The sequence below is a fragment of the Myotis lucifugus genome, unplaced genomic scaffold, assembly GCF_000147115.1.
Source record: "Myotis lucifugus unplaced genomic scaffold, Myoluc2.0 scaffold_178, whole genome shotgun sequence".
NCBI lineage: Eukaryota > Metazoa > Chordata > Mammalia > Chiroptera > Vespertilionidae > Myotis > Myotis lucifugus.
The window spans coordinates 875,865-900,010 of NW_005871226.1; the positions used below are offsets into that span (position 1 = coordinate 875,865).

Here is a 24,146-nt window from a genome sequence, read left to right on the forward strand (position 1 = left end):
TAACACCCAATATATGGCATGTTCTAATTTGTTTTGGCATTTTAGTTTTTATTAACAATAACTGGCTGTGTTGTTATCTTTTTGACCACATAGGAATTGAAAACCATCCTATTTTTCTTCCTTTAACTTGATAGAAGATTTATAAAATAATATATTTTTAAAATACACATCTCCTTAGGAAGTCATATTTGTCAGTTTTTCATCTACAACTCACTTTCTGGATTCTCCACCCCCTATAAGTATTTTATTTCCTTGACTTTAAATAGAAATCAATTCAACAAATATTTTTTTGTATTCCTCACATGGGACTAGTCTCCTGTGGGTGAGGAAGTAACAGAGTAAATAGTACAAGAGTTGCCAAGGACACAGGAGACCAGGGGACTAATGTGCCCTTGTATTTCTCCCTCCCTTTGGCTTAGAAATCTCTCTAACATATCTTTGAACTAAGAACCAGTTTCTAAGATTCACTTTCGAGGCCAAAGATCAGGGTGGATAGGCCATGCTAAGAATTAGAATGTCATTTGCTAAGTGTTGAGCATGTATGTCTTTATGCCAGAATTTGAAGCATTCCTTGCATTATAGTAAGAGGCACCACACATTTTAACATAAGCGTAAAAACTACCTATAAATGTTATCATGATAGTACTTGTTGGGGGTTCACTTGATACTGAGTTCATTAATCCAAATATATGGAGTCTTGTAATGTGCTGGGCACTTGTAATCAGCTTGCCATTAGCCTTGTGGGAACATCAGCCAAGCAGGTATGCATAATCAGTGCTGTGCTTCACCTGGACTGGGTGTTTGATGAGCAGACATGTGAATCAACAGCAGTATATAAATAAGCAGAAGGCTGTAATTGTTCTAATTGGTGACTTTTGAGAAGAGCCAAAGTATATGTACAGAAAACAGGAGAAATTTTAGGTTTCTATAAAAAAAAAGTTGGTTAACTGATAGTATAGATTAATCCATTGATTGTGTTAAAATTTAACCTATGGCATAGTATTAGAATATAAATTTTCTAAAATTATAGGGAGAAAATACAGGTTTGAAAATTGAAATTTACCTGAAACACAAAACCTCTAAACCACTGATAAACAGAACAATTTGGAAATCCTGTCACAAGATGGGGAGCTGAGAAATGCTGTTGGGTCTGGAGGACTTGGATAGAGGAATCAACCCAGTGGTAATGTGCTGGGGGCCTAGAGTGGAGAGAGCCTGGCAGCAGCTAGGTCAGCCAATAAAGAAGAAAACCACACAGGATTCAGAAGATGTGGACTTTCAATCGGAATTCTGTTCTGTAGTCTTCAGTTTTTAAAACCTAAGATGCAGGTGTTGTATGGTGTTTTCTCTGGGTGTATTGCAAATTATGAAGCAAAGAGGCCAGTGTGGCTAGGGTCAAGTGAATAAGGGAAGAGAATAATGGTTGAGATTTTTGTTCATTAGGTGGTGGTGATGTGTGTGGAACAGACTGCATAGGACCTGGTAAGGATTTAGGCTTTTAAAGAATGAGGTGGCAGTGTTGGTGGTGGTGACAGTACCTCAATAATTAAAGATATTGAGCATATGAAGCTATGCAATAGGCAGGTAAACATAGGAAAAATGGTTAATATTGGAAGTGTAAAAGAAACTCAGAATCTAAATTTAAAAATCACCTTTTACTTATTAGTGAAGCTAAAATAGGACTAGTAATCTACTTGGTGGGGTGAGGTGGGATTGACTCTTTTCATTCTTTATTGATGGGACTTCAAGTTGGCATGTCTCTTCTGGAAAGCAAGTTGGTATTATGAGTCAGGACCCTTAAAGCCATCATTTAGAACCTTGACATAATTCTTTCCCTTTCCAGGCACCCAATGAATATTTTTGTGTGCTGGACTGAGATACCATAAGTTCTGAAGGAACTTTTAGTGATGTGGGAAATGCTTATGGTATATTATTGGTAAAATAAACTATAAAATGTAATCTGGTATCAATTAGGCAAAGAAAATACATCAGGGTGTATTTGGAATTATGTGTTTGTTTATCAAGCTTACTTATTTATATTTTTACTTTTCATATCTTTTGCTAGTATTTGACATTCATCAACTCATGAAGTTTGTTACTTTCTGTGATTATTAGAGGTTTACTCAGTTTTTCAAAGAAGCATTATAAAAATGTTTATTAAAAGAAAGAATAATAGGGCCATTGATTTCAAATCTTAAGAGAAATATAACCCAGAATAAAGGAGAATCTAGCAAAAGATTCAGATCTATTCCCCAGAGAAACCAGAATAGGGTTGTATCATGCATTTATCACAGGAAGTTGCCCCTCTTCCTGGAAGTGGTTTTTGAAATTATAAGGATGAATTTCAGCTCTGAGTTTGTGTTTGCCACCATGTGATGTGTCTGTGATTGTGTTTCTCTTGATAAGAAATGTATTTTCATTTCAGTGGCCTGATTGTTCCTGAAAGAGACGGCAATGAGACTGTCCCTGAGGTTGTTGCCACATCAGGTTATGCCCTGCTGCATTTTTTTAGTGATGCTGCTTATAATTTGACTGGATTTAATATCACTTACAAGTAAGATATTTAAGTCTAATATTTGTAGTTTTATTCAAAAGACTATATACTTTGTTTTAACAATAATAATGACTAACATATATTGAGGGCTTATCGTGTGACAGGCATTGCGGTAAGCAGTTTGAATGTATTTTCTCATTTAAAGTTTTTTTAAAACTCAGTGAAATATGAGGATGATGGTGCATTGTTGCAGTTTGTCTTATCCTTTTCTTTTCCAAACTTGCCACATGCATTTGGTAATTTTGTAATGCTCATCATTTGTGGGCTACCAAGAATAGGGTAGTCATTCCATCCTTGCGAAGCTAAGCCTGGACATTTTGCAAGAATTTCTTCTCTCTTTGTAAGTTCTTTCACTTATCTCCTAAGAGAATCCAGCAAGGTCAATTTGATTTTGTTACTTACCCAAACTATGCTTTGTTGGGTGACCCTGTTTAGGCTGAATGGTAAGTACTGCAGCCCTGCTTGTGAATGAACTGGAAAGACAGTGATGTTCTTAAACCTTGTGTAGGAGGAAGTTCTCCTAAATTATTACACGTGTTGCTTTGTTTTGATTTAATTTTTTCTCACTGTTTTTATAGTTTTGACATGTGTCCGAATAATTGCTCAGGCCGAGGAGAATGTAAGATCAGCAATAGCAGCAACACTGCTCAGTGTGAATGTTCTGAAAACTGGAAAGGTGAAGCATGTGACATTCCTCACTGTGTAAATAACTGTGGTTTTCCTTATCGAGGCATCTGCAATTCCAGTGATGTCAGAGGATGTTTCTGCTTCTCAGAGTGGCAGGGTAGGTGCTTTTTTCACTTTTCTTCCAACTTACAGTATATTTCTAGTTTAATAACTTATAATTGACTTTATCCCTAGTATCTATCTTCTCTGTTGTTCAAATATCAGGTAGTGTTTAGATTTTCACATCTCTTTATTGAGCTTCTTACAAATCTTTGAAATTCATAGATGTGTGGTTGTAGTCTCTTTAGAATTGGGGAGGAGTTTGAAATTCTTTGCAATTCATTCATGAAAGTTGGAGAACTTGGTCTCAGCCATAAGACGACATAGCAGAGACCCAAGCTGGGGGATGGGACAATAATAATGTCTCATCAGAAACTTTCAATATATAGTAAAAGTCTAAAGTGGTCAGCTAATGGATTTATCTGTAGATAAAAATTATTAAAGAAGCTTTAGCTGATACTGATTTAGTGATTTCCTTTATACATTTATCCCTTCGTCAGACCACTTTTATTGTGAAAGGAAATGTGCTTTTATAAATGCCTTATTTGTTCAATTTGGCGAAATCAAGGAGGTAAATAACTGATGGTGCAGCAGAAGCCAAACGTTCCAAGAATGGAGCTTCTTGATTTTCTAGGAAATGGGAAATTTGTACTATTATACCTGGGACTAGTCTTTACATTTTAGCCCTAAAGTTTTGGGGTTTTTTTCCATTTGCACTAATAATCCCTTTGTCCTCTTTCCTCCAAGGGCTGTTAAAGCAAGTATTTTATTACTAAAAAATCCTAACCTTTGCTTCAGGTCATCATTAAAAAGTATGTGATGTTGAATTTTATGAGAGATACTGTTGGTCTCCAGCTTTGAGTAAATGAAAAGCACAAATTAAAGTGATTTGTCTGATATCTAGACGCTAAAGGGCAAGACTGAGTATTCTTTAGATATTTGTTACATTTAGTAGATTAAAACTTGAAATGCAGTAATTTTAAAGCTGCATTTTATGAAGCTAATTTATTATGTTTTCTTAGGTCCTGGATGTTCAATTCCTGTACCAGCTAACCAGTCATTTTGGACTCAAGAGGAATATTCTAACCCAAGGCTCCCCAGAGCCTCTCACAAAGCTGTGGTCAATGGAAATACAATGTGGATTGTTGGAGGATATATGTTTAACCACTCAGATTACAGCATGGTTCTAGCGTAAGTTGTTTTAACACTTTTGCAAAAAAATTAATTTTCCATTTAAAAAATTTATAAAATAAACAAAAGGAAAAGAAATCATCAGTAATTCTATTATCTGGTGGAAAATCTCTGTTAATATTTTGGTAGTAGTATCCCAGACTTTTTTGACATATCCTTAGTTTTTGAAATTGGGAGCCACAAAGAATTTATTGTAATAAGCAATAATTCATCTTTTCCAGATACTGTATCTCGTGCTTTGCTTTAGGTACATACAGTAGGTTCTTTTAAATAGGGGATTACTTTATCTCTTCATTTAATTAACAACATATCTATAGATCAAATGGTTTGAATTTATAGTTTACCTGTGGAAATTAGGCCACTGTGTAGTACTTCCCAGCCTGCAAGGTCTTTTTACTGGTCTCATGCCACTTATCCTGAAAGGAGGATATATATTGTCATGGTGGAATTAGCTATGGAGATTGACTTTTGGGAGAAATTTATCAGCGCTTAACTCACTGCTGATTTTGTGCCCTCGCAGTGTTTTCTAGGCATTTTCTATTAATGAAGGTTGTGAAAAACTAGCATCTGTTCTTTCAGGGGTTCTGGGAATATGGCAGTGGTGGCATAGTTTATGATTTCCCCCAAAATGTATCATTAAATACGCAGAACAGCTAGGAAACATGCAAAAACACATGGGTTACATTGATAACAAGACTTGGTTAGAGGTATGCATCTACATCAAGCATGTCAAATTCAAAGGCTAACATGGGCCAAATAAACAAGGTTTAAGTTTATGTGGGCTGCAGAAAGACAGAAGCTTCAATTTTCATAGAAACGTAGGTTTATTTATATAGAGACATGTTGAATATAAAGGGCTGAAATAAATGAGTAATCATTAACATAAAATAATAGAACATCTTAATAAAAATTAATATTTTCTTGAACATTAATTTACCAGACACTGAATAACTGCACAAATTAATGACCGTAACACAAATAAACCTATATTTCTTGTTCTCCAAACTCAAAATATTTCCTGTTGCGCACACCAAACAAGTCAGTCCAAGACTAGTGATGTGGCAATCAGCTGCTAAAATATTTGCTACCATATTAGTGGAGAGAAATGGTGTGCCTGCGCGTAAGGCACATTAGGGAAATTAATGCAACACGATTATAGTCATCAGTCATTAGCGAACATTGTAGTTCATTATTAATAGTTATATATAACAGGATATTGTAAAAATTAAGTTACGAAATTTTTATTAAAATGTTTTTTACACACTTATATTGGCTGGGCCCCAAAAATATTTGTTGTGGGCCCGCGAGTTTGACATGCTTGATCTATGCAGATGGGTAGAACTAAACCACTGACAGCTGCAAGACTTGTATGTATCAGTATCTTGCTTGAGTAAGCAAAGGGGAGCAATGATTCCAGTGGCTTGAATAGTAGGTGTAAATGTGTTTACAGAAGCCAAGTAGTCCTTCTCAGAAAACACCTTGCATGGTCAGAACTCCACAAAAGTCTTGCAGCGTTATGCAGTCAGTTTTGTAAAACCATTTTCCTGGATAGTTTTGAGTTATTTTTACCTAAAGTGTAATAATGTGGATTTTTTTTTTTTTATATAGTGAGAGTAAGATACATAGGGAAAGAAAGGGAGGGTGAGAAGGGGGAGACAGCCAGGGAGAGACAATGACAATGATTGAGACTTCTAGGCTTCTAAGCAGAAAAGTAAACCACATTAAAGGGGGAGAAATCAGACTTGCCTCTGACTTCTTCATAGTAACATTTAATACCAGCATTCAAGGGAGCAGTATTTGCAAATTTCTGAAGGAAAGAATGGATGGCTCGAGAATATTATACCCAGCCAAGGTGTCATTCAGCTGTAAAGCTAGCAAGCAGATACTCTTCTTAAACATGAAAGAATTTAGAGAAAGGAATACATATGAGCTCAACTAGAAAAGGGCTACTTGACAGTGAAATGCAGCCAATAAAAAATTAAAGATTCAAGAAAGAGAAGTTGTGGTAAGAGGACTGTAAAGAGATTGATCAAGCTAAAATATAGACCTAGTACTAAATAACTGTTGAATTATAGTTATAGAATGGAATATGAATGTTATAACCTGGATAATGTAAAAATTATATAACAAAAATTGGGAGAAGAAATGGGAGGAAATGCGAGTGCTGTTTTCAACTTTCCAAACAGGGAGTGAGTGGATCTTGTCCAAAATTAAATTGTATGTAACTTAAAAATTAAAGTGAATTCAACCTCTAAATTTTTCATGTACTTAAATTGTAAAATATTCAAACAATACATAAAATTATAGGTGGTATTTATGTACTTTTCATACTTAATAACTGTCACCATTTAAATTTGTTTCAGATCATGTATATAATACTTAGGACAAAAGGAAAGGTTTAGAGGAAAATAAAGAATATTAATGCATTTACCACCCAGGTTAGGAAGTAAAACATTGCTAATATAGTTAAAGACCCCTGCATACCCTTCCAAAATCCCAGAGACAATTAGTACCCTGATTTTGTGGTGTCATTTGTTCACATACATATTTTTATACTTGATATATAAACATATTTTAGAATTAATAAAGTTTCTGTTTTTAGTCTTTATAGAAATAGTATTCTGTAGTTTGCCTTTTTAGCTTTACATTGTTTTGAGAGTTATGTTGCTAATAGGTTGCCTAAGTATATTTATTTTTGATTCTGTATAATTATTCTATTACATAGATATACTATAATTTATTAATCTATTTTCTATTGGTGGATATTTGTTTCCTTTTTTGTTATTTTGTGATAAAACTTTCTTTTTAAAAAATTTATCTTTATTGTTGAAAGTATTTCAGATGTCCCTTTTTTCCTCCTATTTATTTCTTCCCTCCACCCCACACCCATCTCCTCCCCAGACCTTCGCTACACTATTGTCTGTGTTCATGGGTTATGCATATATGCATGTAAGTTATTTGGTTAATGTCTATCCACTACCCGCTTCCTTCTGAAATGCATTAATTTGTTGCATGCTTCAGTGTCTCTGGCTCTATTTTGTTCGTCAGGTTTTTTTTGTTCATTAGAATCCACATACTGTGTAAGTGAGATCATGTGATACTTGTTTTTCTCTGGCTTATTTCACTTAGCATAATACTGTCCAGGTCCCTCTATGCTTTCTCAAAGGGTAATTGTTTACATATAATAATGGTTTGTATAATTTTAAAAACTTGGATTACTTAGGGAAACTTACAAAAAATAAACTTTTAACGTGTAACAATAGCATTTGTTTTTCCCTTTGATTTTTTCTATTAAATTATATTAAAATTAATAGTATTTATTAAACATATCATCCATAGCATGATCTCCTTTCTATAAATACATATTGTTACTCGATTCTTCTATCTGTATATATGCATACAAAAATGTCTGGAATGATGTTTACTTAATGTTAATGATATTGACTTTTAGGTGATTAAATGTGGGATCATTTTTTAAGGTTTTAACTCTATATTTTTGCATTTGTTACACCTTTTTCAAATTTTTATTTATTGATTTTAGAGAAACAGGAAGGAGAGGAAGGGAAGGATTGAGAGAGGTAGGGACGGAGGGAGGGAGAGAATAAAGGAAGGAAAGAAAAGAAAGAGAAAGGAAAGGAGGGAGGGATAGAGGGAGAGAGGAAGGAAGGAAAGAAGGAAGGAAAGAAGGAAGGAGGAAGGAAGATAGATTTTTGACTGGGGATCGAACCATCAGCTTTGGCATATTGAGATGATGCTTTAACCAACTGAGCAACCCAGCCAGGGCCATTGGTTACATTCTTCATAATGAATATTGTGATTTTAATAAAAACCAGTAGAGTGGTATTTTTCTCGAAGACAAACTAAAAGTGACTATTCTAAGATATTGAATGTGACTAAGCTACAAAGCAGGAGTATAGATGATTTATCTTTTTGGTAGTTTTTTGGTATAAAATGTATTTATACTATAATTGAAATACTATAATGATATAGCTTTCTTAAAATATGAATTTAAAAAATCAATTAGGTAAAGAAAAGGTAGTTAGGAATTTTCTCTTATTTAATTACTAGAAGCCCGGTGCATGGATTTGTGCACCGGTGGTGTCCCTCAGCCTGGCCTGTGCCCTCTCGCAATCGGGACCCCTCAGGGGATGTCTGACTGTCAGTTTCGGCGGGCCAAAACTGGCAGTCTTACAATCCCTGAGGGGTATAGTAGTGGGTGAAGCAGTCCGCCTTCTGCTGCCACTCAGTAGCACTGCCATGGAGGCGGGAAAGGTGAGCCCCGCGTCTGGTGCCTGTTGGCCCGCTGGTCAGCTGAGCAGCGCTCCCGCTGTGGGAGTGCACTGACCACCAGGGGGCAGTTTCTGTGTTGAGCGTCTGCCCCCTGGTGATCAGTACGCGTCATAGTAACCAGTCAACTGGTTGCTTAGGGTTTTATATATATAGATAGATCATTCCCCTTTGAGTACCTATCTTTAATTTCACATGATTAAATAAAAGATGGGTTATGGTAATAAAAGTTTAAGTTCCTTGAGTATAATGCCATCTTCAAGTTATTTAGACTGTGTGTAGAAGAGGTTTTCAGGAATCATTAGAAACTTCCAATAGATTTCTTTCATTCTTGTCCCAGGGCTATGCAGACCAGCCCTCCTTCCTGAGTTCTCATATGCATAGTAGGCTCAGATATGAGGTTTGTTCACCCAGGTGCCTATTCATATGCACGTCAGATGTAATGAGCATCTCCAAGCTAGATTCTATCACAAATAAAAGAGTACAAGATATTCTGTTCTGTCATTTGAGTGAAAATATGATCTGTTTGTTTTGTAGGTATGACCTTGCTTCTAGGGAGTGGCTTGCACTGAACCGTTCTGTGAACAATGTGGTTATTAGATATGGCCATTCCTTAGCATTATACAAGGTAAAATGTCTCCACTCTACCGAGCTAGAAACTCAACTCTTCCATAGTGACTTTTTCATATTATGTGGTTGAAAAGCTATTTAATGTTTTCCCCCCTAACCTTTTGGTTGTGGTAAAATACATATCACATAAAATTTATCATCTTTGCCATTTTTAAGTATAAATTTCAGTGTTATTAAATACATTCATAATGTACAACCATCATCACCATCCATCTCTGTAACTTCATCTAAGAAAACTGAAACTTATGCCCATTAAACACTTAAGTCCTCATTTCTTCCTCCCCTAGCCCCTGATAAGTACCATTCTGCTTTTTTGTCTCTATGATTTTGACTTCAGTGTCGTTTTTTTTAACTGGGGGAAAACTTTCTATTTGGAAAGGTTTATATATATAGTAGTATATTAAAATATGTTTTTATTGATTTCAGAGAGGAAGGGAGAAAGAGAGAGAGAGATAGGAACATCAGTGATGAGAGAGAATCATTGATCGGCTGCCTCCTGCACACCTCCTATTGGGGACAGAGCCTGCAACCCGGGCATATGCCCTTGCCTGGAATCAAACCTGGGACCCTTCAGTCCACAGGCCTAAGCTCTATCCACTGAGCCAGACTGGCTAGGGCTGGAGGGGTTTATAATTGGCTAATATACAAGTGGAAGTTAAAGTTGAAACAAATTTAACACGAGAAATTTCAATGGATTAAAATTGTACTAGGATATTATGATTGTGGTACCAGATGGTTAAAAATTAATATAATGTTGATTAGTGTTTATGTTTCTTATATTAGCAAGGTTAGCCAAGAATAGCCACATTGCAATATAACTAAGTAATCATTTTCATTTCCTTGTTTTTGTGGTTTATGGTAGGATGAGGGAACTTTTCAACTTTATTTTTCCAGTCATTTTATCACCGTAAAAGGTTTTGCTTGAGAAAGTCCAAGAAAAGTGGCAAATTAGAGATCTAGAATATGATTTATTTCATTTTGTTTCTTTTGCCATCTTTTTCCTAGACATTCACTGAAAGTGGCATTTCACTAACACTTTTTAAGCTAAGAATAATATTGAGGTTTTGAACTGCTCTTTTTCTGTTCTCAGATTTAATCCTTTCGATGTTTTTAGAATTTTGTTTGCATTTTCCCCCCAGGATAAAATTTACATGTACGGAGGGAAAATTGATTCAACGGGGAATGTGACCAATGAGCTGAGGGTGTTTCATATTCACAATGAATCGTGGGTGTTGTTGGCTCCAAAAGCCAAGGAGCAGTATGCAGTGGTTGGGCACTCAGCACACATCGTCACGCTGAAGACGGGCCGGGTGGTCATGCTGGTCATCTTCGGGCACTGCCCTCTCTATGGGTATATAAGCAGTATACAGGAATATGACTTGGGTAGGTATATTTTTCCAGTGATTTTTTTTGAATGTCAAATTTAAAACTTCAATTATTATGGCTTTTTAACAAGATTCAACCTAACCTTGGCCTAGTACTTTATCTTGAAATGCAGTTAACATTGATGTATTACTAGTGAAATTCAGATTATGGTGCTGCTATGTAGTATACAGTATATTTGTTACTGTCAATTGGGCACAGAGTCAAAGACGGCACTAAATGCTTTAGGAACTGAAAATAAAATAAATTAATTAATAAAAATAATTCAAAACAACACATTCTGAAGAAAAAACATATTTGGTTAGCTCTTCATAGACTGATTTAGGGAAGTGTTATTTCCTCTTATTATAAAAATCTTTCCTTTGGTTAAATTTTATTTTATCTGTTGTGATGGAATAGGAGTACCAGCTATAATTTATATTTTGAGAAAGCAGACCCATAAAGTATATCTGTGTATTGACATGGGGAATTAAGTGTTCAATTGAGGGGACTCTGACTCTTAAATTTAATGTAATTCTTTTCCAATATGGCGTATTAGAACATTAAAACATTTAAGAAATTGAAGTTTGGCACCTGACTTTATTAGTTTTATGTGGCCTTTCTTTAAAAATAAAATGATAAAAAAATTATATGTATCAGGTCTCCCAGAATCTCTTCTCTTGTCCTAAGCCAGTGGTCGGCAAACCGCGGCTTGCGAGCCACACGTGGCTCTTTGGCCCCTTGAGTGCGGCTCTTCCACAAAATACCACGTGCGGGCGCGCACGTACAGTGCGATTGAAACTTCGTGGCCCATGCGCAGAAGTCAGTTTTCGGAAAGGAGACGAAACAAGTATACAAGACGAGTGTGGATGGGAGAGTTGGAAGGGGTCGACCTCAGCGAACGTACCTCAGTCAGATTGAGGACGTTTTTAGCAAAGGCCAGCTTAGGAGTACCCTAATTAAGTTAATAACAATGTACCTACCTATATAGTTTAAGTTTAAAAATTTGGCTCTCAAAAGAAATTTCAATCGTACTGTTGATATTTGGCTCTGTTGACTAATGAGTTTGCCGACCACTGTCCTAAGCTATTTGGTAGTTTTAAGTATTAGAGAAGAGGAGCCTGTAACATTTGCCTTTAACTGTTTTCCAATTTCAGATAAGAATACGTGGAGTATATTACATACCCAGGGTGCCCTTGTCCAAGGGGGTTATGGCCATAGCAGTGTCTATGACCACAGGACCAGAGCAGTCTATGTTCATGGAGGCTACAAGGCTTTCAGCGCCAATAAATACCGGCTCGCAGATGATCTCTACAGATACGATGTGGACACCCAGATGTGGTAGGTGCTTTTTCTTGAGCTTTCGTTTTAAGGTGTGAATTCTGACAATTTCTAGGAAAATGTGCGATATGTTTTTTTAAAACATATTTTTATTGATTTCAGAGAGGAAGGGAGAGGGAGAGAGAGATAGAAACATCAATGATGAGAGAATCACTGATCGGCTGCCTCTTGCTCGCCCCCTACTGGGGATCGAGCCTGCAACCCAGGCATGTGCCCTTGACTGGAATCAAACCCAGGACCCTTCAGTCCGCAGGCGAATGCTCTATCCACTGAGCCAAACCAGCTAGGGCAATGTGCTGTGTTTTCTTTAGGCCTAGCAGGTAATTCTCTTATGTGTTACAAAGAAATTGGGAAATAAGCAGAAGGTAATAAAGTAGCTAGTATTATTTTGTTGCAGTATTCTATAATCTTATAGTAGGTTGATCAAGAAAATGCTTGGTATTTTTTGAATGGTTTTCAATTTTCAGACACTCGGTACCACTTCCTTTTCACTGTCTCTAAAAATCAATGGCAAAAATATCTTTGGGTGAGGATTAACAAAAAACTAACAAAAGGTTATGTTTGCATTAATGAATAGGTGATAAGTATTGTAAAAAACTAAACTTGTATTTATTATTTTTAAATCTCAAAAGGACCATTCTTAAGGACAGCCGATTTTTCCGTTACTTGCACACAGCTGTGATAGTGAGTGGAACCATGCTGGTGTTTGGAGGAAACACACACAATGACACATCCATGAGCCATGGCGCCAAATGCTTTTCTTCAGATTTCATGGCTTATGACATTGGTAAGTTTCCCCAAAATTCTTTATCTTCAAGATTCTTTTATGTCTATAAGTAACATTTTAAAGGAAATGGAAAATATCGCTAGTTAAAAATGGTCAGGCCAAAAAAAAAAAAAAAAAATGGTCAGGCCATTTGAAAGAGGCCTGAACAGTATTTTATGTTAATTTGACTAATGTTACATCTATTAAAAAACATGACTTCTATATTAAATTCTTTTTGAAATTACTCCTTTAATTAGTTGAATGTTAATTTTTGAGGATGGGTTGGGATAACTGGGCTCTCTGTGCTACAGATGTAGTGTCATGTAGTTGTTGACCACCAGCATTGTGTTAAGTTGGTTCCCTAGATACCAATTTCACATTCTTTTAAAAATTCTAGTGTGGTAATACATTATTCCAGAAGAGGGCAGTATTTATTCATGCAGAATAAATGCTAGCCATTCTTTTGTATAAATATCATCATTGGATGTTCATTTCTGACCCAGCCACTCAGCTTCTACATTGCCCTTGGCCTCATAGCGTGGGAGGTAGAGAACTGAGTATACAATATAATTGCAATTCAGGGTGTTACTTGCTCTAAGATGAATGTATGAGAGTACCTATGAACATTCCTAACATATAGGGGAAAGGGTTATAGTTGGGGAAAGCCTTTTTGAGAAGGGGCCCTTTAGGCTAGGTCCTGAGGAACACTGGAAAATCAGCTAAGTGAAGTGAGGTGGACTTCTCAGGTGGAGGCTAAAAGGGACCATGCCATACTTGAGGCCTGTACATAGTTTTGGCTGTATTATAGCTGCACATAGGAGAGGAATGGCTTCAACTGAACTAGAGACCCAAGCAGCTTTCAGACTCTGGTCAGATCTTGAAAGACCTGTGATGTCATGATGAGGAGTTTAGGCTTTTTGAAGAATCTTACAGAGGAGGTGACAGAATCGTATTTGTGTTTTAGGAAGATCTCTTTGTGGCATGTGATGAATAGTTGGGAAGGGGCAAGATGGAAGTTCTAAGGCTGAAGTCTTGAGGGTTTGAACTAAGGCTGTGAAAGTGGCAATGAGGATAAAGAAATAGATGGTTTTGAGAACTCCTGGGAACTTGAGGATTACCTGGGGTGTATTTTGAGAGAGATGAAAGCATCTTGATTCTCAGGTATCTAGTGTGAGCCAGGGTAGATGGTGCTTTTTACAAGGCTGGAAATAGAAGTATCCTATCCGACGGGGTCTGGGAGAAGGTGAGTAAGATGAGTTTGGGAGAAGGTTCAGCTGGAGATGATTGTGGGATTGGAGCAATGCCGAGATCAGTGGGAAGCTCCAGGATAAAATTCTATAGGGGACATATGTCATCAGGGATGAGCAAAGAGCCAGAGGACAGATAGATGGATAAAGAAGTCAGAAACAGCATGCAGACTGGGAAAGCATGTCAGAGGAGTAGGAGGAAAGTGCGGCATGATTGGCATCCTGTGAGGGAGCTGTTAACAATGGCTGCAGAGGGATTAAAATAAGTCCTGGGGAGTCTTTCAGATTTAGCAACAGAGGTTATTTATTACTAGAGGCCCGGTGCGTGGATTTGTGCACCGATGGGGTCCCTCGGCGTAGCCTGTGGAGATTGGGCTGAAACTGGCAGTCCAATGCCACCTGCCATTCCTGCCTTCTGCTCCTGCTCATCCAGGCCCCGCTGGGCCTGCTGCCGCTGCTCAGTAGGCTCACTGCTGCTCCGCTGAGGTCTCCCGGCTGCTGCGGCCAGTCATGAGCCCTGCGTCTGGCGCCCATTGGTCAGCTGAGCAGCATTCTTGCTGTGGGAGTGCATTGACCACTAGGAGGCAGCTCCTGCGCTGAGTGTCTGCCCCCTGGTGGTCAGTGCGCATCATAGCAACCAGTTGACTGGTCATTTGGTTGCTCGGTCACTTAGGCTTTTATATATATAGATAGATTCTTTAGACATGGATGAGTAATCCAGATTGCAGGAGGCTAAAAAATAACATAAGGTGAGATCTACACAGTGAATATTGACTATTTTAATTTAAAAAAAATTATCTGTGAGGGGTAGAAGGAGAGAGTTGAGTACCTTCTTGGGCATCTTTATTTATTTTTAATTTTTAAAAAAATATCTTTTTATTATTGATTTTAGAGAGAGAGGAAAGGAAAGGGTGATGGAGAAAGAAACATTGATGTGAGAGGGTAACATCTACCGGCTGCCTCCCACATGCCCTGAACAGGAATTGAATCTGTAGCCCCTCAGTACACAGGACACCAATCAACCAACTGAGCTGCACTGGTCAGGGTTTGGGCATATTTAAATGCTGTGATGAAAGCCAGTGCACTAAGAAGAAAGGGTCTTTGCCACACTGTGGTTTTAGGGAAGGAAGTAAGGTGAGTAGGCAGGAAGCCTCTGTTCTCCATGTGAGGAAGACCACAGAGTCTGGGCTGGTAGGAGAAGGAAAGGAAAGCTGTTGTTGTCAAGGTTGAATAAATGTCTAGATTGAGTAGAAGAACCTTTGCTTAGTGAGTGTGAATGTCTAAGTATTTCAGAAGCAGACAGTACGTGTGAGTTTGGTGTGGTTTACCAGCAAGAAAAGTTGATAGCATGGATCAGAACAAAGGAAAATTAGTAGATCTAAGAGATCTAGGGAAGGACTTTTATTTTATTTCATTTTATTTTTCTCACCTGAGTATATATTTTTTATTGATTTTAGAGAGAGGGAGAGAGAGAGAAATATTGATGTGAGAGAGAAACATTGATCAGTTACCTCCTGTACCTGCCCTGACCAGGGATCATTGAACCCACAACCCAGGTATGTGCCCTGACCAAGAATTGAACCCACTACCTTTTGGTGGACAGGACGTGCGCCAACCTATTGAGCAATACCAGCCAGGGCTCTACAAAAGGACTTTTAAAAATTTAAAGAAAGTTTGAATTTTTTTTAAGTTTTAATTTTCTACCTGTATTTTCCTATTTTAGCTACTGTTTGGGCAAGTCAGTATAGAGTGGAAAATAATTATGGAACCCATATGTTTTACTTACATAAGTTCTGAAAAATTTGCTTAAGTTAAAAAACATTCTAGTGAGTGAAATTGATAGGCAACAGAGTGAGTGGTGTGGGTGTCAGGGATGTTGGATTCGCTAATTAGAATTGCCACGTGGTCCTGCCTTTCTTCCATACCTTGCTATTCTGCTGCTGCTGCATTTTACCTCAGAAAAGAAGGTATGACTCAGAAAAAGCAAGAGAAACATTTTATGTGATTGTTTTTGTATAGTCTTCTTCCCGGAGAAAATGCCAGTTCCTATTGATGATGAATGGCAGTCTCATTTGAAATGTGTTTTCTTGCTCCTAGCTTGTGACCGCTGGTCAGTGCTTCCCAGACCTGATCTGCACCATGATGTCAACAGATTTGGCCACTCAGCAGTCCTACACAACAGGTAATTGGAAAAGAAGTGCTTGCTCCTTTTCTCTTGGGTTTAAAATGAAAATGAAGTAAAATACGAAGAAATGGAATTGGGTTTGCATATTATTCTCAGCATTTTCCCACCTTGTTTGTTTTTCACAGGATTATGTAGGCATTAATTTCCTGATTTATATTTAAAATACTTGATGTGCATTTGAATTTCTTTTAATGCTGTGTTTGTTGATATGTTTTTTTGTTAGCATGCAGGAGTATGCTATGTTTGATGTTGTCTGAATGCATGGGACCACAAAAGTTATGTGCAATTACTGTCTTATGCCCTCTGTCATTTGCTACTGTTCATGGAACTTAGATCTGAATGGTAAGGAGATTTGAAAAAAGGAGAGGGCAAGTCAGATAGGGGAGAATCAGGTAGGGGAACAGAGATGGGGAAATTGTGAAGCTTCATATAGAACAAGTTTATAGTTCCTAATAATGTGAAGTCTGCATTGCATTGGTCAAAATGCCTGGCCCAAACTAACAGCACTCTTTATCAGCCTTCCGTCGAGAAGGCTCTGTAATATAAGGGCAATTCAGAGTGGCCTTTCCACTGTTCCTTACACTGTACTTTAAAGATTTTTTATTTGTTAAACAGCCTAATCATGTTAATTTTTTGTTCCTGCTGTTATTACTGTTGTTTACTTCACCTTTTACAATTTTAGGCCACACCCTGGCTGGTGTGATTCAGTTGATTCGAATATTGTCCCATATGCCAAAAGATCGTGGGTTCCATTACTGGTCAGGACACATACCTAGGTTGTGGGTTCAATTCCCACGTGCATGCAGAAGGCAACCAATCGATGTTTCTCTCTCTCAAAAAAAAAAAAAAAAAAAAGACACTTGGTTATAATGTGTTTAAGTATGGATCTCTTTTGTGTCAATCTTGGAGTTGGTTGAGCTTTATGGGTGTATAGATTAGTCATTTTATTAAAATTTGTGGAAGTTTTCAGCCATTATTTATTTATTTATTTTTATTGATTTCAGTGAGGAAGGGAGAGGGAGAGAGAGATAGAAACATCAATGCTGAGAGAGAATCATTGATCAGCTGCCTCCTGCACACCCCCTGCTGGGGATTGAGCCTGCAACCCGGGCATGTGCCCTTGATTGGAATAGAACCTGGGGCCCTTCAGTCCACAGGCCTATGTTCTATCTACTGAGCCAAACCAGCTAGGGCGAGACAGTTTTGATTGATTGTTGTTTTGTTTCCTCTGTATGGGTCACATTTTTTGTTTCTTTGCATAGCTTGTAATATTTGGTTGAAAACTAAACATTTTTGGTAATATGTTGTAGCAAATACAGATTCTCATTCCCCCACCATCACCACCAACTGTTGTTGTTTTTGTTGTTTGCTTAGTGGCTTGCCTAGACTAATTCTGTGGAGTCTGTTTGCTGATTTTTCTAGTTGTTTTTTCTTGTTTTTATTTTTCAACCTGACTTGTTAGGAATTGCCTCTAGATCATTATTGTTTAGTAATCAGCTAATGGTTTTGCTTAAACAGTTTAAGCTAGTAAGGATTATATTACACTCTTTGCTGATGGATCTGTTAAAAAATATCTAGGGCCTTCTCCATTACCTTCTGAGCTGCTTGCAGCCTTGTTCAAACATAGCATTCCAAACCACCAGAGACTCTCACCACCATGTTTCCAGAGGTGAGTTTGGCTTGACTTAAAAGGCTGAAAATCTTGGCACTGGACCCAAGAAGGACTTTCACTTCTGGCATCAGCCAGTGAAGTCTCCCATTGAAAGACAACTGAAAAGTATACAGTAAGGATTTAACAAGATAATGAAGAAATACTGAGCAGAACATAAGAGATGAGTCGTCCGGCTGGTGTGGCTCAGTGGTTGAGCATCAACCTAGGAACCAGGAGGTCGGGGTTCTATTCCCAGTCAGAGCACAGGTCTGGATTGTGGGCTCGTTCCCCAGTGTGGGGCATGCAGGAGGCAGCCGATCAATGATTCTCTCTCAGCATTGATGTTTCTATCTCTCCCTCTTCCTTCCTCTCCGAAATCAATAAAAATATTTAAAAAGAAAAAGAAAATAAGAGATGAATAGAGTCCAAAGAGATAAATTGAGCTGCTTTAGCCTGTGGGAGTTTCCTTATCCAGTTGAAGCAGCTGAGAGGTACAGCTGAGCTTTCTACTGACTCTTAGAGGCTGAGGAGCAGAAACCAGAGATTTCTTTATACATAGTACATGTCAACTAGAAATTTCTGAAAAAATGTGTAAATGAATAGGATGGTTTGGATTCTGTTCTTTTTAGAAACTATGAATGATCCTATTAGATTTTTTTTTTTTTACCCTTAGACTAAGAACAAATTAAACTCATGCCAGAACCGGTTTGGCTCAGTGGATAGAGCGTCGGCCTGCGGACTCAAGGGTCCTGGGTTCGACTCTGGTCAAGGGCATGTACCTTGGTTGCGGGCACATCCCCAGTGGGGAGTGTGCAGGAGGCAGCTGATCGATGTTTCTCTCTCATCAATGTTTCTGGCTCTCTATCCCTCTCCCTTCCTCTCTGTAAAAAATCAATAAAATATATTTAAAAAAAATTAAACTCATTATTACATGTTAATATGCAAGAGGTAATAGACCCAATTTTAATATTAGTGCTAGCAATTTAATGTAGTCTTGAAATAGAAAAAGAGATTTTAGGTAAAATTCAGATAAATCATGTACTGTGGGTCCCCCCCCCCCAAAAAAAAGTTAAAACTTTTTATCATGAAAATTTGAAACCCTAACCCATTCCAGATTATTTTGAAGCTCCCTGACATATACTTTCATCAGAATATAGTTGATTATCATTTTTTGTGGTATAATTATATTCTGTAAAGTCACCACAAACACTGAGTTAGAGAACATTGAGTTTTTACACCTAGGGAAATGCAGGGTTAGGTTCTTACAAGTTTCTTGCATTTTCATCAACTAATCAATTTGTAATCTTGTTTTATGTGTGTTTCTGTTTAACGACACACCTTATTTAATATGTATTGTTGATTCATTAACATTGAGTTCATAGTCAACAGCACTATGACTCATGCTTTAATGAAGCTCATCTAATGCATGTATTTTCTCTATAGGCCACATCACTGGACAGCACTTCAACACTATGAAGTGCTTTGGGACCATTTAAAACAGCAGAATCACCAACATAAAGCACAAACATGCAAGAAACACATGACAGCCCTAGCCGGTTTGGCTCATGGGTAGAGTGTGGGCCTGCGGACTAAAGGGTCCCAGGTTCAATTCCGGCCAAGGGCACATGCCTGGGTTGCAGGCCCAATCCTCCTTAGTAGGGGGCGTGCAGGAGGCAGCCAATCAATAATTCTCATCATTGATGTTTCTGTCTCTCTATCCCTCTCCCTTTCTCTCTGAAATCAATCTATATATATAAAAGGCTAGTATGCAAAGTGTCCCCTCAGGAGTTCGACCGGGAGACCGTGAGTTCAATTGCTTGCTATGATGTGTGCTGATCACCAGGGGGTGGCGCAGAACATGGCGGGCGACCAGTGGTGGTGGTGGGGCGCTGAGGGAGCGAGGGAAGGAGGAGGCGGGGAGGTAAGGAACCTGATCGGCTCTGATTGCTGACCAGGCCTAGGGACCCTACCCATGCACAAATTTTGTGCTCTGGGCATCTAGTAAAAATATATTAAAAACCAAAACAAAACACATGGCACTAAACAAACTATCAAAAGGACACTTGTGTATAGTATGAGAACTAAAACAGGAAAAGAGCATCATCTTGTTTGACCTCACCTGGAAATGTACATGTTGGACAACTCAAATTTTTCTGTATATGTATGTCTGCAAGTGACTGCAAATCTGCAAGTAGTGGTTTTGGAGTCAGAAATAAATTTTAGCAACTGGGTATATTCATAAATATGGAATCTACAAATAATGAGGATTGATTTGGTATCTTTTAAAGATACTTTTTAAAAACATACAACCATGATACAATTATCACACTTTAAAAAATGAATAGTAATTTACTACCACTCATTGTTCATATTTCCCAATTGCCTCATAAATTTTATTTTCTAATTTTATTATTTTTTATTATTTTTGAAATGGTTTTTTATTTTTCAAATACATTTGATATACAATATTATATTAGTTTCAGGTGTATACACCAATGATTAAAACTTTATATAACTTACTAAGTGGTCATCCCTATAAATCTCATACCCATCTGACACCATACATAGTTATTAGAATATTATTGATATATTTCCTATGCCGTACAACCCCATGACTATTCTGTAACAACCAATTCGTACTTCTTAAGCCCTTCACCTTTTTCACCCATCTTCCTTAACTCCCCACCCATCTGGCAACCATCAAAATATTCTCTTTATCTCTGAGTCTGTTTCTATTCTGCTTGTTTGTTTATTTTGTTTTTTTAGATTCAATTGTTAATGGATATGTATTTTATTGCCATTTTATTGTTCTTCTTTTTTCTTTTTCTCTTCTTAAAGAAAACTTTTTAACATTTCATATAATACTGGTGGTGATGAACTCCTTTATCTTATTCTTGTCTGGGAGGCTCTTTATCTGTCCTTCGATTCTAAATGATAGCTTTACTGGGTTGAATAATCATCACTTTGAATATTTCTTGCCACTCCCTTCTGGCCTACAAAGTTTCTGTTGAGAAATCAGCTGACAGTTTTATAGGAGTTCCCTTATAGGTAACTAACTGCTTTTTTCTCATTGCTTTTAAGATTCTCTCTCTTTTTTTTAATCTTTGGCATTTTAATTATGATGTGTCTTGCTATGTGCCTATATGGGTTCATCTTGTTTGGGACTCTTGTGCTTCTAGGACTTGTATGTCTTTTTCCTTTACCAGGTTAGGGAAGTTTTCTGTCATTATTTTTTCAAATAGTTTTTCAATTTCTTGCTTATTCTCTCTTCTCCTTCTGGCACCTCCATGATGCAGATGTTGGTACACTTGAAGTTTTCCTAGAGGCTCCTTACACTATCTTCATTTTTTTGGATACTTTTTTCTTTTTGCTGTTCTGATTGGGTCTTTTTTGCTTCCTTATATTCCAAATTGCTGCATTGATTCTCAACTTAATCTACTCTACTGTTCTTTCCCTTAAAATTATTCTTCATATCACTTAGTGTATCCTTCATTTTTGATTGGTTCTTTTTTATGGTTTCTATTTCCTTTTTCATGCTGTTGAAGTTCTAAGTTCCTTGAGCATCCTTATAATCATTGCTTTGAATTATGTATCTGGTAGTTTGCTTATGTTCATTTCTTTTAGTTCTTTTTTGGAGACTTCTCCTGTTCTTTCATTTGGGACCTCTTTCTTTGTTTCCACATCTTGGCTGCTTCCATATGTTTGTTTTTATGTATTAAGTAGAGCTGCTAGGTCTCTCGGACATGGTAGAGTGACCTTATGCAGTAGGTGTCCTGTAGAGCCCAGTGGCACAGCCTCCTCAGTCAGCTAAGCGGGGCTCTCCAGGTGCATCCCTGTGTGGGCACTGACCTGTTGTAATTGAGCCTTGATTGCTATTGGTGTCACTGGGAGGGATTGACCCCCAGGCCAATCAGCTGTTAGGACCAGCTGTGATGACAGCAGAGGAGCTGCTATGCAGGAGTTCACCCTATGGAACAAGAATTGCTTTAGTGGGGCTTTGTCACTTACCGAGTCCACCCCTTGAGTGTGTTGCTCATGGAGGTGGTAGGGTTGTAATCTGGCATGGTCAAGCTGTTCCCTAGGTGCACTGACTCTGGTGACCCCCGGGTGGTACAAGGTCAGCCACTGCCTGTGCCCTGCCTGGAGCCACTTGGCATGAGCTACAGAGCAATGTACAGATGGCTGCTCCTTGTACTGGGCTTGGAGGTGCCCATGAGAGGCCAAACTGCAAACTAAGGCCAGCTGCTGCTAATGCCAGGCCTGGGGCCAGTTAGCAAGAGGTACAGAGTACACAGAGGCCAGATGCTGCTTGTTTGAGAGATTTTAGGAAAGTCCAAAGCATGAGGTAAGAAAGGCCATTTGTATGTAAAAGCCACTGGAAACATCTTGGGTTGGCCCACAAGTTGGGTGTGACGGATCTCAGGGAATCACTAGGGCCAGTGACTAGTGTGTAGGGCTGAGTATCAGGAAAGGAACAAAGGCCTCTGCCAGCACTGTAGTCTGGCAGAAAGTTGCCCCTCTCCCCCATTCCCCAGCTCTCATCATGATGGTAGACACTTCAGTTCTTCCTTATAAGTCCCTGGTTCCTTTTAAGCTGCTGCCCTAGTATTAGAACTCAGAGGGTGTGAGTCTGAGTAAGTCCTTGCACAGATCTTTAAGAGGAACTACCTGGGACTCCAGCAGCCCTCTGTCTCACTCAGCCACAACCCTGTTGCTTTGTATAGCCAGAAGTTATGGAGACTTTTCTTCCTGACTCTGGAAGCCTGGACTGGGAGGCCTGGTGTGGTCCAGGACTCCTCGCTCCTCAGAGATGACCTCTGCAGTTGAGATAGCCCTCCAATTTTAAAATGCCACATGGGTGTGGGCCTGGCTTGTTCCACGACTCCACCCTTCCTCCCAGTCTCAATGTGGCTTCTTTAAATCCCTAGTTGTAGGACTTCAATTCAGTTAGATTTCAGGTGGTTCTGAATGATGATTGTTCTGTAGTTTAGTTATAATTTTGATGTGGTTGTGAGAAGATTTGAGTACCTCATTTACCTCACTGTCATCTTGACCAGAAGTTCTTGCCTCATAATTTTTAAAAATTTAATTTGTTCAAATGAAGGTCCAAATAAGATCCATATATTACAATTGGATGAAATGTATTTTAAGTTTCTGTTGATAGTCTCCCTGTTCATCATATCCCCCCTTATTTGTTAAAAATAAACTGGGTTGGCCCTAGCTGGTTTGGCTCAGTGGATAGAGCCACAGAAGGGTCTTGGGTTTGATTTCAGTCAAGGGCATATGCTTGGGTTGCAGGCTCCAGGCCCTAATAGGGGTGTGCAGGAAGCAGCCAACCAATGATTCTCTCTCATATTGATGTTTCTATCTCTCTCTTTCTCTCTGAAATCAATAAAAAAAATATTAAAAAAATAAACTGAGTTATCATGTAGAGTTTCCTGTAGTCTAGGTTTTGATTATTGCACTCCCATGTTTTCAAAAAATATATTGGACTCTCTCTTGAAATTCTTGCAAATTAATTCAGTCAGATTCACTTCAATATTTTGGCAAGATCACTGCATAGGGTTGATTTTTTTCCCCCCTTGATTTACCAATTTTCAAAATGATGAACTGATTTTTTAGCATTCTACAAAGTTGACAAATGAGTTTCTTTGGAGGAGAAGGTGGCATATATCATTAAGAACTTACAGATTTAAAAGTATTTAATTTGTTTTAATCCATTTTAGTTTTTATTCTTATTAAATTTCAAACATTTCCCAATTTTGTCCAGCAAGCATCTCTTCATGTTAGCTCCTGAGTCTTTTTGGTACACCAATAGTCTTCCTTTTTGTCTGGTGTGCCAAGGTCTTCTAGGCTCATCACAAACTTTTTTTGCCCCAGACATGAAATTAGATTTTTTCCTAAAGAGTCATAAATTTTTTTTGAGGGGCGGGGAAAAGACCACACCCCTCAAAAAAATACCACAATGTAAGTGCTACTCTTATCTTTTGCTACTGGGTTGGTCATTGTTTCTAAGACTGTTAAGATAAGTTAAAGAGAAACTTTGTTGTTGTTTTGAAGAGAAAAATGAATTTGTGTGTGTGTTAGAAACTTAGTTGTTGTTTTGAAGAGAAAAATGAATTTGTGTGTGTGTTTGAGCTCTTTCTTCCCTCAAATAAGTGCCCTTCCTTCCTTCCTTCCTTCCTTCCTTTAGCATTTCCTTTTTT

The 24,146-nt window shown here is 38.0% G+C and overlaps 1 protein-coding gene across 1 annotated transcript in view; it reads left to right on the forward strand.

The window, feature by feature from the left end:
• Positions 1-24,146, forward strand: part of ATRN (attractin) — a 145,714-nt gene that overhangs the window by 38,037 nt on the left and 83,531 nt on the right. The window contains exons 5-12 of the mRNA XM_023760305.1: positions 2,426-2,554; positions 3,133-3,338; positions 4,303-4,471; positions 9,296-9,386; positions 10,528-10,771; positions 11,908-12,091; positions 12,724-12,878; positions 16,202-16,286. Coding sequence (XP_023616073.1) covers positions 2,426-2,554; positions 3,133-3,338; positions 4,303-4,471; positions 9,296-9,386; positions 10,528-10,771; positions 11,908-12,091; positions 12,724-12,878; positions 16,202-16,286 — 1,263 coding nt within the window. The remainder of the gene's footprint in view (positions 1-2,425; positions 2,555-3,132; positions 3,339-4,302; positions 4,472-9,295; positions 9,387-10,527; positions 10,772-11,907; positions 12,092-12,723; positions 12,879-16,201; positions 16,287-24,146) is intronic.